This window comes from Lepidochelys kempii, chromosome 7 (genome assembly GCF_965140265.1).
Source record: "Lepidochelys kempii isolate rLepKem1 chromosome 7, rLepKem1.hap2, whole genome shotgun sequence".
NCBI lineage: Eukaryota > Metazoa > Chordata > Testudines > Cheloniidae > Lepidochelys > Lepidochelys kempii.
Genome location: NC_133262.1, coordinates 107,125,292 through 107,139,291, shown reverse-complemented (window position 1 = coordinate 107,139,291; position 14,000 = coordinate 107,125,292). Strand labels below are relative to the sequence as shown.

At 42.3% G+C, this 14,000-nt stretch overlaps 1 protein-coding gene across 10 annotated transcripts in view; it reads left to right on the top strand.

Moving 5' to 3' along the window:
* LOC140914982 (transforming acidic coiled-coil-containing protein 2-like) overlaps window positions 1-14,000 on the top strand; it is a 144,802-nt gene that overhangs the window by 82,429 nt on the left and 48,373 nt on the right. For 9 of the 10 annotated variants that reach the window (XM_073354171.1, XM_073354175.1, XM_073354174.1 and 6 more), the window contains one exon: window positions 1,881-2,047. In XM_073354171.1, the coding sequence (XP_073210272.1) occupies window positions 1,881-2,047 (167 nt within the window). Of the gene's footprint in view, window positions 1-653; window positions 734-1,880; window positions 2,048-14,000 lie in introns of all 10 variants that reach the window. The other variant, XM_073354180.1, reaches the window with a different exon arrangement.

Here is a 14,000-nt window from a genome sequence, read left to right as displayed (position 1 = left end):
GGTTGCTGAACCAAATATGGTTTGAGCTCTGAAGCAAAGAATGCATTTGCGGAAGTTGATGCAGTAGTAATAACTGACAGACAGACACTTTACCCTTTGTGAAGTTCCCCAGGCAGGAGGTAACTTTATGCACAATAGACCTAGCCAAAAAAAAAAACCCAAACAGAATAATACTTAGCAGAAATCCTTCTGCTTTGCAGCAGTGTAGTGGTAATCAGTTAGCTCCAGAGCTAATGGTAGGGTCCAAGTAGATGCGTGTGCTGTGACAACATAACTAGTAAGACTGAGTTCTCATTGGAATTCTACAGAGCTAATTTGAAGAGAATCCGGTCCATCTAACCACTTGAGCTGTCAGGAACAATGACAGGGTCTTTTCTGCAATAGCCCACACAGGCTTCATGCTGAGAGATTTAAGCGAATGTAATAGAATGCAAATCCACCACTTGCACTTTATGTGACATGGAGCTGCTTCAGATAATCTAAAAGCCTTGAGAACCCAAACAGAATTTATTGCTTGGCAGTACAGAGTTTTCTTTTAACTTTAACGAAGTCAGAGAAGTCCTTGATTCTACATACTGTATCAGGACGGCTTGTAGAGTACTTCCACGGATGAAATGGCTTTCACTTCATGGCAAATTTTGTCCCCAATGCAGTGGGCGCGCTGGATGTGGACAGCTGTGAGAAGCAGTGGAGACTACAGTCTCCTAGCCATGCAGAGAATCACTGGAAATAGGCAAGTCAGTCCTGTCTTTCAGGAAACTGTCACACCATTCAATTCATTGTATTACAGACCCAGTGGGGGAAAAACTGCATCTGAACTGCAGAAATGCTTGCTAAGTAATTAACAAGACAATATTGTTATTGCATTCTTGGCTCACAAAAATTGTTTTAAAAATGTTAAAATATAGTTTGTTTTGTTTGTTTAAAAGTACATCAAGTGTATAGCTTTCAGTTCTAGAAGGACAGTTTCCTAAAGTGGTTCTCCCCGTAGAGCAACATGTTATGTCCTTGTGCAATGTAGATCTTCATTTGATTTTTAGGCTAACTTAGTGCATCCTTTTGTATAGTTGTTTCCTTTCAAGCTTGCATTTCGTTTGGTTGTGTCCACTGTGCACCTCCTTTACACGCTTGCGCGCATTCCGATCCGTCTATTTTTTTTTATGTCTATGTGATAATGCAGTGGTGGAAGTATATTACTGATAGCACACAGGAGTCAATGCATTTTCCAGCAAGTGTCACTTACCATTGCCTAAAATGCTATGTAGAAATACAGCCATGATGAAATGTAATATTTCTGAGAGGCTGGGCTGGCCAGAGGCTTGCTTTGAGACTTACCCATCAGTTATGCTCGTGTGTGCTCTCTAGCTTGTCAGAACACACACAGCAATATAAGGCTTGATTATTTTAGAGCCGTAGCCTTTAATAAACAGCTATGAAACTCTCCTGAGAAGCTCCTTTTTTGTCTTTCTGTGTTGGTTTGTCTATGCTCGTGACAAGAAAAGTTTCAGAAATTCAGAAAAAGGTTCCATTGTTTTTGCCTTTCATACTGGAGTCTCCGTTACGCTGCACAGCAGGCTTCTCAGGAAGCATTTACTTTCTGAGCGCATGTTCACTTGGTGACAGAGAAATCTTAAGCAGCATAAAGATTTCTTCAGAGAAAACCTGTAACCATGATATTCGTGCTCTAGAAATCATGTGTGACGTTAATCCATCATAGTCCGCCTTTGAGAATAGCAGAGGTAGCCTGATGGCTGAGGTTTGCTTCTTCCACTCAGAAAACCCTGCATTTCAAAGTCTGACTTGCCCCTTCCACACACGAAAGCTCACTTTGCTCACTAGCCCAGGTTATTAAAGAAACTCTTGTTTTGTATTTTCCTCAGGAGTTCGGACTCTGAAGAAGCATTTGAGACACCAGAATCCACCACTCCTGTAAAGACTCCACCTGCACCCCCGCAGCCACCACTGGAAGTAGCGGTGGTAGAAGCAGCAGCACCAGTAGACCCAGCTGAACAGGAAATAAGGCCACAGCTGCCCTTGGAAGACACAGGTAATGAATATATATAATGAGTGGGCTGAATCACTCAGGAAGATGACTGTAAAAGGGGACATAAGTGTTAATCTCAGTAAAGAAAGGGTGCTAATAAAAGGATGGCTGGAAGATTAGTTAGTATATGCTGTGTCCTCTTCACACTGAAAAAAATAACATATATCATAGTTTGATAATGACAATTACATATTAAATACTATCATCAGCATAGTCCTTTTCGGTATTATCAATCAACACATTCATCTCCCGATACAACTTTAGTAATGTTTTGGCACCATCATCTTTGTTTAAAAAATACAGCCTGATTCTCCACTCTGTTATGGAGTAAGTGGTGATGAATCAGGCCCACAGTATGATTTGTGAAACAAGGAAAAACTCTCTTGGGTGCATTTCTTCCATATTAAATCAGTTTCTTTATTCCTGATGTTTTCAGAACTGTATGAAACTAATCAGATGACTAAACACATAGAGCTATATAATTAGGTGTCATTAATAATCTCAGTTAATAGGAGGGTATTTTCGGATCTGATGTCCCCTGAAATGGCAAGTGACCACATGATGATATATTCTGAGAAGTTCAGGATGTATTAATAGGAACGTTAAGAACGTAATTAACGTTAACGTTAATTCTGTGAAGCAGTGGAGCAATATAACACACAGTATGTATAGAATTAGTACATAACACGGCAATGAAACAGATATTTTCCATAAAACATGAATATTGTATTTTATGTGAAGAAATTCTGTCCAAAAAACCCTAATTTCCTTTGTTTGCTGAGTTAAGTAATTGAAAGATGTGAAAGTAGAAGCAGTTTCTATTAGCAAGGAGCTCAATGTGACTGTCAGCTGAGCTGCAAAACAGGCAATCTGACTACTTATGGTCATTAAATGGCTCATCACACTTTTTGCAAGAGATGAGCAGTTAGCTCAATATCTTGGTTAAATTCCAGTGAAACACTTTCACTTTGTCTATCCAAAATTCCCATGTATTTCATTAGAACAAGGTTCTCTCTATCTGAATGGATGCATAGGTTTGCTGTGTGCTGTTCTAAAACTGCCAGCTTTCACCACAGAAGATGGATAAAGTGATATCAGTAAGTTGTGAGTAGTCTGTAAAGTCTGTCAATCTCTTGGGGGGAGGTGGGGTGTCTTTGGACGAGTTCCAGACATGTCTCCAGCTAGTTAGTCTTCCTTCAGAATTTCTGGACTTAAAATACTCAAACTATGGGAGTTTTGATTGTAATTATAATTAGCAGAAGCAATGTCCAGTATACAGATGCCAAAAAACTAAAAAGACATGATAAGAAGATATCCTGTATCTCCAAGTACCTTTTCATTTTCATCCTCAGATCTCCCTTTTCCCAGTTTTCCTTATTCTTTATCAATTTTTACAAATGTAATTTCCCTAATTCCAAAAGAAATTTAAATGCAGAGAGAGTAAAGGAGCAGATATGCTAAGCAGGCTTGGAGTGTGTGGTCTTTAATTACTACAATAGATTCCCATTTACTCAGAATCCTTGATCACACATACTTTCCTGCCCATGTGTTTCTCTTCTCCCCTTCCTCCCTGTTCCCTCATTTAGGATATTACTAAGAGAAGATGGGAGATTGAATGTATCCATTTGTAACAATTGTGAATTGCACTGTGTTAAAGGCTATTTATCCTAGCTGTTCTATTTTGATATCAGTATTTCATGTTTAGGTAAAACTTGCCTGCAACAGACAACTTACAACAAACTAACAAAGCAGTACACAGCATTCCAAAATTTAGTAAAATACAGTTATTCAGCACAGTGGGTTGCTGCAAGAACAATTCAAGTGTAGGAGGGAAATACAAAAGCATATGTTTGTTTTTAAAATCTATTAGGAGACATCACTTAACATCCCCGTTACTTGGTTAATTGAATGCTTATTTCAATGTGAACAGTGAAATGTTTTCTACTTCGAAAGCCACTTTTAAAAATCCGTTATCTTAGTGTTAACTTGCCTCATAGGTTATACTCACACACACACACACACACACAGAGTCAGTCCCTTATACAGGGCTTCCATGGAGCTGAAGCACAGCTCCTAATTGGTAGCATAAATCTAGGAAACAAAGGTCACATTGGTGCCAGTTCAGTAAAAGAGGAATAAGGGCACCTGCAAGGCCTGGCAAACTGAGAAAATAACATAAAATCTGTGTTCCAATTTAGAGACCAGGCAGCTTTGTCTTCTGGGGTTGGGGGGTGGGGAAAGAGGGAGAATGGTCAGTTTGGAACATATGATTCCAGGTAGCCCTGACAATAATAACGTATGCAGAGGACTGTAATTATGCCTCATGATATGATTAGCACAACAGCTGGACCCTGCTGCTGAGGAGACGTGGTGAGAGTTTTAAATTTATTTAACTCCAGTGTAAGTTTAATAAAGGTTATGAAAGTAAAATTGTAGTTAATACTTAAGGCTAGATACCAGTTCTTTAGGTACACAGTTCTCCTCTGACTGCTGGTGGTATCCGCTATCTCCATGTGAGCTGGGTGGGAGATTGGGTCTCCTCTGACTTGTGGGTGAGGAAACAAGGTTCCAGGATCCTTCTCACTACCAGCTCTTCAGATGCTGGGCTGAGCATGGGCAGGCTGCAGGACATCTACTCAGAGTAGCAGCAGCTTGGCCTTGTCTCCTACTCTGCTTATCCTCCTCTTGAGCAGCTAGCAGGGTGGGCTATATGGAGTACGCCCTGTTCACATGTGCTTGCACTGGTGGGAGGTGCACAAGAGAAGAGATCCGCTGCATTAGTTGCTGTGGTTCTGGCAGTAGTGGGTGGATGCAGAGGCCTTGTTTTAACTAAACTTTTGGGGAAATTTCCTACCATTTCCCACTCCCATTGTACTAGCCCTGAGGCAGCTCCCTCCTTGGTACCAATGTAGAGGGCACCAGCATTAACCAGTGTTTCTACCACCATGTTGCCTAACTGCTCGGAGACCTGGTCTGGATGCAAGATTAGCTGTTCTCGTGAGACTTCTGCCCACAGTGGCAAATAACTTCATGAGACTACCTGGTTTTATCAGATTTACAGCATTTTGGAACAACAGGGGATTTACTATTATTATTCTTGTTTATTATGGTAGTGCTTAAGGAGCAACCAAGAACAGGGCCTCATTGTGCTAGGCACTGTACAAACACAGTAGTAGCACAGACCCTGCCCCAGAAAGGTGGGCAAAAGGGATCACACACAAGCAGCAAAGTGATGGTAGCAAATGTCATGTTAGTTTTATGGTTTTTTCGAGGGCCTGGGTTTAGTTTGGAGAGGACCAGATAAATGGAAATAAAAGAGAAGGAAGCAGGGACATGGAAGGGAAAAAGGATAAGGGGGGCAGGACAAGGAGAGAACAGGATAATAGGGGCAGGTGTGAAGTGAAGGAGGAGGAGTCTCTGAGGGAGGGTTGGAGCAAACAGCCAATCAGCACAAGTCCAGTCAAAAGTTCAGAAAGTTGTCTGAACATTGAAAGGTCCCGACTTTGGCTGCTTCTGCAGCTGTTCTACTGGCTGGCATCCCTGACTGGTTCCTGTCTGCAGTTTTTCCCCAAGGCCACAAGGAAGGGTGCAAGAAGTGGAGAGGAAGGAAGCTGTGTCAAATGTCAGCTTCTACCCAGAATGTCTTTTGAACCCCAGTTCCAAACTTCAGTCTGGACTTGAACACTGCCTCTTCCATCCATCTCTAATATATTATAACAGTGGTATTCATGCTAATAAAACCCCCACTCCTTTGTGGCACGGAAAATTCATGCCATTTTCATGCCAGTTACAGTTCAGGTCTTTTTTTATGTATTATTATTATTATTTATTTACAAATATAAGTACATTAGGATAGCTTCCCTTGTTATTGCAGACTATTGGAGCTTTACTTTCATGGTTTAAAATGTCATCAACACCTAATAGATTTATAAAATGCTGCATAAATGATGGTTGAGTTCTCTCTCTAATTAACCACAGAACATTAAGTCGTAATTCATTCTTCCTGATATCAATGGAGGAAAATAACATTCCTCTACCATTCGTGCAAACATTTCATTTCTTTGTAACACCCTTCTATCCTCATCCATTTGTCAGATAATAAGCTATAGATTAAAATGCCAAACATTACACAATGTCATCATGCTCTCACATAAGAGCATCCGTAGAAGTGTAAAATCAGCATACACATTTACTATCATCCACTCATTATTTATTTATCATATTATACTAATGCCTAGAGTCTCCAGCTGAGATCAGCTCCCATTGTACTAAGCACTCCGCAGATATGCAGGAAAGATAGTCCATGCCACAAACAGTTTGTAGTTTAAGCAGACAAAATGTGGGAGGGGAAACTGAGGCACAGAGAGGTGAAGCAACTTGCCACAGGGCACACAGCAAGCCTGTGGGAGAGTAGGGACCAGAACCCAGGGTTTATGAGTCCCCAGTTCAGTACCCTATGTAGTGGGCCATTGTGTGATCTCCAACAGCCAGAATGAATAGTGGTTTCTAAAATAGGGGTTCTTAATCTTTTTCTTTCTGAGTCCGTTCCCCCCCCTTCTATAGTGGAGGGCACTCCAGGCTTCAGTCACAGGAGGCGGGGGGCTTCTGGGCTCCATGCTTCAGCTGATGGTCCAGGGAGCCTTGGGGCTTCTGCCCCATGGAGTGGTGGGTCTAGGGGCTTCTGCTCCAAGGGTGATGGGCTTGGGCTTTAGCCCTGCGGAACTGGGGGCTTTAGGCTTCAGCTGCGGGGCGGGGGCGGCTTGGGGCTTCTGCCCACAGGTCGCTGGGGCTCTGGGCTCTAGCCCCACAACTCCCGCCTCCGATCTTTTTGTCCTGGGCCCTAGCCAATCTAACACCAGCCCTACTTCGTGGACCCCCTGAAACCGGCTCACAGATGCCCCCAGAGACCCATGAACCCCTGATGGAGAACTGCTGCTCTAATCCATTACTTGCTGTTCTTTTTTAGTTTATATCAACATCAATTCTTTGTACTTTTTGTATGTCCTTAGATGTGACTTAGACATAGTGGCTCTGATTCTTCGTGCCTTACCCGGGCAAAACTCCCATTCAGGTCAGAGACTTTTGCTTGAGTAAGGAATGGAGGATTGGGCCCTGTATCATAGTGAATAAAAGGCTGGAATTGCCTTCCTGGGCTCTACCTCTATTCGTAAGCCACCTGAGTTGCATTTTTGTGCTTTATGTAATCAGTTATCCACTGCGTACAGCTTAGTATAGGGACAGGCAAACTTTTTGGCCTCAGGGCCACACTGGGTTTCTGAAATTGTAGGGAGGGCTGGTTAGGGGAGGCTGTGCCTCCCCAAATAGCCAGGCGTGGCCCGACCCCTGCTCCTATCCATCCCTCCCTGCTTCTTAACCCCTAACGGCCCCTCCAGGACTCCTGCCCCACCCAACCCCCCCTGTCCCCTGACAGCCCCCCGCCCCATCTAACCCCCCCGACCACCCCCGGACCCTCTGCCCCTGACTGCCGCCCGCCACCCTATCCAACCCCTCCTCTCATTCCTGATTGCCCCACTAGGACCCCTGTCCCATCCAACCACCCCTTCTCCCTGACCACCTCCAGAACCCCTGCCCCGACTGCCCCCCGCCGCCCCGTCCAACCCCTTCTCTCCTTCCTGACAGCCCCCCCGGAACCCCTGCCCCCATTCAGCCCCCCTGTTCCCTGCCCCCTGACTACCACCCAGAACTCCCCTGCTTTCTATCTAACCCTCCCTGCCCCCTCACCACGCTGCCTGGAGCACAGGTGGCTGGCGGTGCTGCAGCCTCGCCGCCCAGAGCACCAGGACAGGCAGCTGCGGCACCCGGCGGGAGCCAGCCAGCCAGCCACGACACCATGTAGCACAGTGCACCGGGTCAGGCCACAGCTCTGTAGCTGTGCTGCCCGGCAAGAGCTCACAGCTCTGCTGCCAGAGCATTGCACCGATGGTGCAGTGAGCTGAGACTGCGGGGGAGAGGAGACAGCATGGGAGGAGCCGGGGGCTAGCTTCCCAAGCCAGGAGCTCAGGGGCCGGGCAGGAGGCTAGATGTGGCCCGCGCACCGTAGTTTGCCCATATCTGGCTTAGTACCTAACAATGGATGGATGTTATGCATAATTTATAACAACTTGCAGGTGAATTTCACCCCTGTACAGTGGGCCTATTAACCATGTAAGTCCTCAAAATAGGGCCAAAAGTGAGATTTAAGTGGTACATTAGACTTTGAGCTGGCCCTCTGCGCAGGAGCGTATTTCACCTTCTTATGACTGCATAATATGTGTATTACATAATGCGTTCTTTAATGAACAAACTACAGCCTTTGTGATAAAATGTTGTGAGTAGGAACACAACCCTTTTGTTTAGATCACTTTGATGTGAAAGGGCAAAATTCACTGCACTGTTGATGCACTTCTAATGTCAAAAGAGCATGGTCTAAAAAGCTCTTTGTAGTAATAAAGCTGCATTGTCTCACAACAGTAAGTACAATTCAAGTCTCCATCCGCTGCAGTTCTATCATTAGAAGATATTGATGATGTAATGTAGCAGGAGTCTTACAGCAACGTAACAAATAATTTCTCCCAAAAGCCCACATTTTGGATGTATTCACAAAATAACAAAAATTGACCGTGCTAATTTGAAATGTACACTGGAGAGCACTAGACTCCAGGAATAAGTAAAGGACTGGATCAGGAGTGTGTTGTGTGTGTGGTGGGAAAAGCAACATAATAAGCAGGAATCAGCTTCTGCACTATATGTGGAGCTGCCAGCAGAATTTCAACGTTGTTTTATTTTACACTGTTGGAAAGCACGGCAGCTTTCTTAGACAGTTTGGTCTTTATTACTTATAGCTGGCTGCAGGAGAACTTAAATCCTTAAAGAAATTAACTACCAACAAAAGCAAATAATGTAACTACTCAGGCTCTTTCCTCACCATATTAATTTGCTTTATGATATATCCCCAATCCATTATTTGTTTCTGTCTTTTAGACTGTAAGCCCTCCAGGGCAGAAATCATCTTTTTATATATGTTTGTACAATATCCAGCACAATGGGGCCTCAGTCCTTTTGATGCCTGACATAACGAAAGCCTTTGTTATTAATATTATGTTGTTTATTATTATTAACACAATTTTTGAAGGCTCCTTGTTGGAATCCCTTTTCATTTCACACTGACCTACATTTTGGACTATGCTGGCAGAGCTATTCAGTCGTTTATATTAATTGCATTTAGCTATCTTCCACTCCATTCCCATGTAAAGTGTACAGATTAGACTAATACTGGAGTCTTGTGACACTTCTGGTGTCTCCTTAGCAGTAGACTGATCAGTGTCAAAAAATGATCGCATTGTGTGAAAAGCCAGCTCAGCTGCCAGCGGCAACTCTAATTAAAAAAACATTCGGCAAGAATGTTCAGCCGATCGTGGCCCCAAACACAACCCTTTTGGAGTAAGAAGAAAAAATACGCACTCTTAAAGTAGTGCCACCTGATTAGCATTTATTTTAAAGAATATCACAGTGCATCCGTTTTTTAATTCACGTAACTCACTAAATTTTCAAAGAGAAACATGGAATTGTGTAGCTAGAATTCCAAAGAAAGAAATCTAAAAATGTAGGGGTTGATCTGAAGGTGCTGATTTAGGAAGTGTCTGCTATCTTCAAAGTGGCTGGCACTTTATGTCCATAAATAATATTCCTGGCAAAACCTTCACACAGATACATAATTGCCTCTGAAGCAAAGAGGAAATGCTTTCTGTCCACAGGATCTAGTAGTAAAATATAGTAGTAAGGACTTAAATAACAGTTATAAGTATAGATTCTTTGTATTTCTCTTTCATCCATGCTACCTTAACACAAAGTATTAATGGGCAGAATTGTGCAGGAAAAAGAAATGTAATTTCATGGAGAATTTCAAGATTTCAAAAATTTGGTTCTGTTCCGATTCTAATGGAACAGCATTTTCCATTTAGAAAACTGTTCTAAAATTTTCCAGTTAGCTCTACTAGTGAGTCTTTATCCCAGTGAAGTGACAGTGACAACTCTAATGTATATGCTAGCCATACTTTTGAAATTACTTGTCTAGTATAAGGAAATAATTAATGAATGTCAGGTCCAGACAAGAAAAAAGGTAACAAATTGTTGTTTAGCATTCTGTCATTAATGACTGAAAAAAATGAACAGATAGTCAAACACAGTAATATCTGATGAGATATATGTCGTATGGGCACACTGCTTAAATTTGTTATGGTGATGGAGGACGTATGAGTACCTAGACAAACTGAAAGGAAATATGAATGTTACCAGGCTCTGGACTATTCTATGACTCCTTAGTGCTTTTAACCTGAAAGACTGCAGTGCTGTCTTTGAAGCAAATCCCAATACAATCTGATTTGATTAGTTACTATTCATAGATAAATGTATTTGATTCTGATACAAGTGAAAGGATGGCAACCAGCAAATATCTGTTCAGTTAGTGTGAGTTCTTATTTTGTAGCCTTCCAGTTTACTACTAGTCTTTGTTTCAGCATAATTTAAAACACCTTGGTAAATAAGCCATAAAATGTCTTTTTAATGTCTTTTTCCTAAACCAGTAGTTGTAATCAGATGACCACATGCCTTGCTCTAGTCCAGTGGTTCCCAAACTTGTTCCACCACTTGTGCAGGGAAAGCACCTGGCAGGCCGGGCCGGTTTGTTTACCAGCCGCGTCCGCAGGTTCAGCCGATCGTGGCTCCAAGCCAATGGGAGCTGCTGGAAGCGGCGCGGGCTGAGGGATGTACTAGCTGCCACTTCCAGCAGCTCTCAGTGGCCTGGAGCAGCGAACCGTGGCCACTGGGAGCCGTGATCAGCGGAACCTGCGGACACGGCAGGTAAACAAACCGGCCCGGCCTGCCAGGGGCTTTCCCTGCACAAGCGGTGGAACAAGTTTGAGAACCACTGGTATAGTATTTAAATCAACTGTGAATGCCCTGTGGTCTCTGCCTGTAGCTAGAACTTTACTAGCTAGAACACAAGCAGAGCAGAATAATTGGAAGGTAATATGGCCAGACCAATGCAGTCATCAGAAGCGTGGTAACCATGAGTTTGGTCTGCAAAGTACTTGCACCTGAAATCTGAATTTAAAGGACTTCATTTTCTGTTTCAAGAGAAAATGGGAATGTATTTGTTACATTCCATCCCAAAGAATCATTATTGAGTATTGTTAAGGTATTTGGGGAAAAGTTAAGTCAGTATTAGATGAAGAAAGACTCATGAATCCCACTAATGACACAGCCCTGGCAAAATATCCATTTTCAAATTCATAGCCAACTTATAAACCAAGAGAAAATAAGACCATCACTATTTCTGATCATCTTCACAAATTCTGGTGTCTTAATTTTCTAACTTTGTTTTGTTTTATTGAGACCAGAATAGATGCAGAAAAAATTGTAACTAGGCAAAAATTAAATTTCTTATAAGAGGCATTTCTACAAGTTGGCAAATGGGCATCTGCTTGCTAAAATAGGCGTGTGCAAATTTTTAAATATCAACCTGCTGAAATCCACTTCAACTTCACCCAAAATGACAGGTTAGAATTTGATGGATGCAAACATCGTGCTACAGTACGGTGGTGTGTGTATATTACATTTTTATGGTATAATGCAAATCCCTGTGAACCTATGGCTAGGGATTCTGGTTTTGGAGTGCAATGGCAGGGGTGAGTTGTCTGCCAGGGGACATCCAGTAAGAGCCGCTGCTCCGGGGGCCTGTCCCTATAATACAGAGAGATAATGATTAGCTGCATCCCCAGAATACCAGAGTTCTCCAGCCACCTGAGCTTCATCCATGCAATGAAGGCATTGCTAAGCTGGTGTTCAGACATGACCCCATGGTCTTTTTTTTGCTATCCAGCTCTTTTGTACTTCTCAGGTGAAACAGAAGGGCTGAAATCTGGCCATCTGAGAATTCCTCCAGCTGAGGGACGGGGAAAATCAAAGCTGGATCCTGTGCCAACCACTCCCACCTCAGCTTAAGGGCTCCACCAATTCTCAACTCATGGATGGTCTCTTAGGGATGATCAGGATTTGCAGAATTTTTTTGTAATCCACATAACTAAGATTAGAGATGGAAAAAGATCTAATGGGTTTGCCACAGTTCAGGGCAACTGCATCTGTAATCTCCCTCTCTGGTACAGCCAGGGCACACACTTTTAGACTTCTGGCTCCCCTGCTGTTGCCTCTCTTGGGCAGACACACACAGATTTCTCTCCTTTCTGACTGGGATATTTCCATTCTGTACCACTCCCAGCCTATGCTCTGAATTCCCCAGCAAAGTCATGCTGCCTAAACAAGCCTGCTTTGCTTTTCTCTTCAGAAATGGCAAACAGTGTAATTTCCATAATGAAGCTACTGCACAGCTCTTTCTAAGCAAGAACATTTGTTCTTAAGGTGAAAGCATTACAGAGAAACCATATCAAAAACAACAAAAGCATCTACATATATGCTAATAAGCTTACCAGAGATCACCCCTGACTCCAACAATGACTCTGGCTGGTGAACAGTCAGTCTTTTAAACCCCAGCCATGCATCTGAGAGTCACTTCTTTGTCCAGTTCGGGTCTTTGAAGAGACTGTGAATAGGTAATCAGCCAGACAATGGGTTCTGCTCAAGGCATAGCTTCAAAAGGATGGATCTGAAGGTGGGTCATTTGTATTCCTCTCTTCCCAATTATTTCCTAGGAAGTCTACTCAATTTACAATTCATTCTTGTCTTAGCCTATTGTTTAAAAGAGTGCGCCTAAGCACATAACACTTCCCAAGATTTATATTAGTCAGGTCTCCTAAACAAGCTACATACAATCCCACAATTACACATTTCCATTTTAATACAATGAGAGGCTAAGACACTTTAACTTCATGCAATAAGATTTTCCAGGATATGGCAGGAAACTGCCATCTCTGTCACAAGGTCAGTTAATCCATTTACTTCTCTGCCTGTGTCCTAAAATATATTTGCTTCTGCTTTAACAGCTTAGTTTTAAATGTCCCAAGTCATGGGGCTTCTGTTAACCTCTTTAGAAGACATTGTCATGAACAGATCTATATACTTTAACCATAAGAGAGAGAATTCTGGTTGTAGAACTTCAACAAATAGGGGGTTTTCCCACTAATGATTAAAAATATAGTAAAGTGAGGCCATTTCCAATGTTGTTTCTAATGGAAAAGTGCAATTTCAGAAACGTTTGTACAGTCAGCTTTCTCTTTGCCTGCTTTCCCTATTTTATTTCTTGTTTTTTTTTAAATTGAAATTCTCAATACCTCATATGTAAAGACATATAAAAAATGGAGTTATCAACTCAACTCTGAATTTTGACTCTCCTTCTCCTCCCTCTTTCCCTCTCCCCTGGCCAAAACAAGAGTAGTATAGATAAACCTTGGAAAGAAAGCCATACCCAGTCTTCTCTTGCACTGGAAGGATGGTCAAGATGGAATGTGGGGACATTAAACTGGGAAAAAAATATGCAAGTCACTGAAGCTTCAGTCAAATTAGAGGACTGTGGTACCAGCTACTGTAAAAAGTTGTTAGTCTATAAGGTGCCACAAGTACTCCTCGTTGTTTTTGCTGATACAGACTAACATGGCTACCACTCTGAAACGTGTAAAAAGAATATTTTTGATACAATTCTGTAAATGAAGGTATTAAACCATTATCCTAGAGGGAAGTGTGGGTGAACCAGTATTTGATGGTCAGATCACCCAGTATTTAGAGTATTTTAGCATATTCTACTAACTCGATTTCCATCTCTGTCTCCTTACCTCGCTCTGAAATAGCAACTAAAAATACTCCATGTAAACCTTTACAAGTGTATATAATGTATTGTCACCAAACTACAAGAGAGAGAGAGAAGAAAAAAAAAAACTGTTCAATTGTTCTTCTGCATTTATACCATGAGTTAAATATGCCCCTGGTGTACATATATTCTTTCATT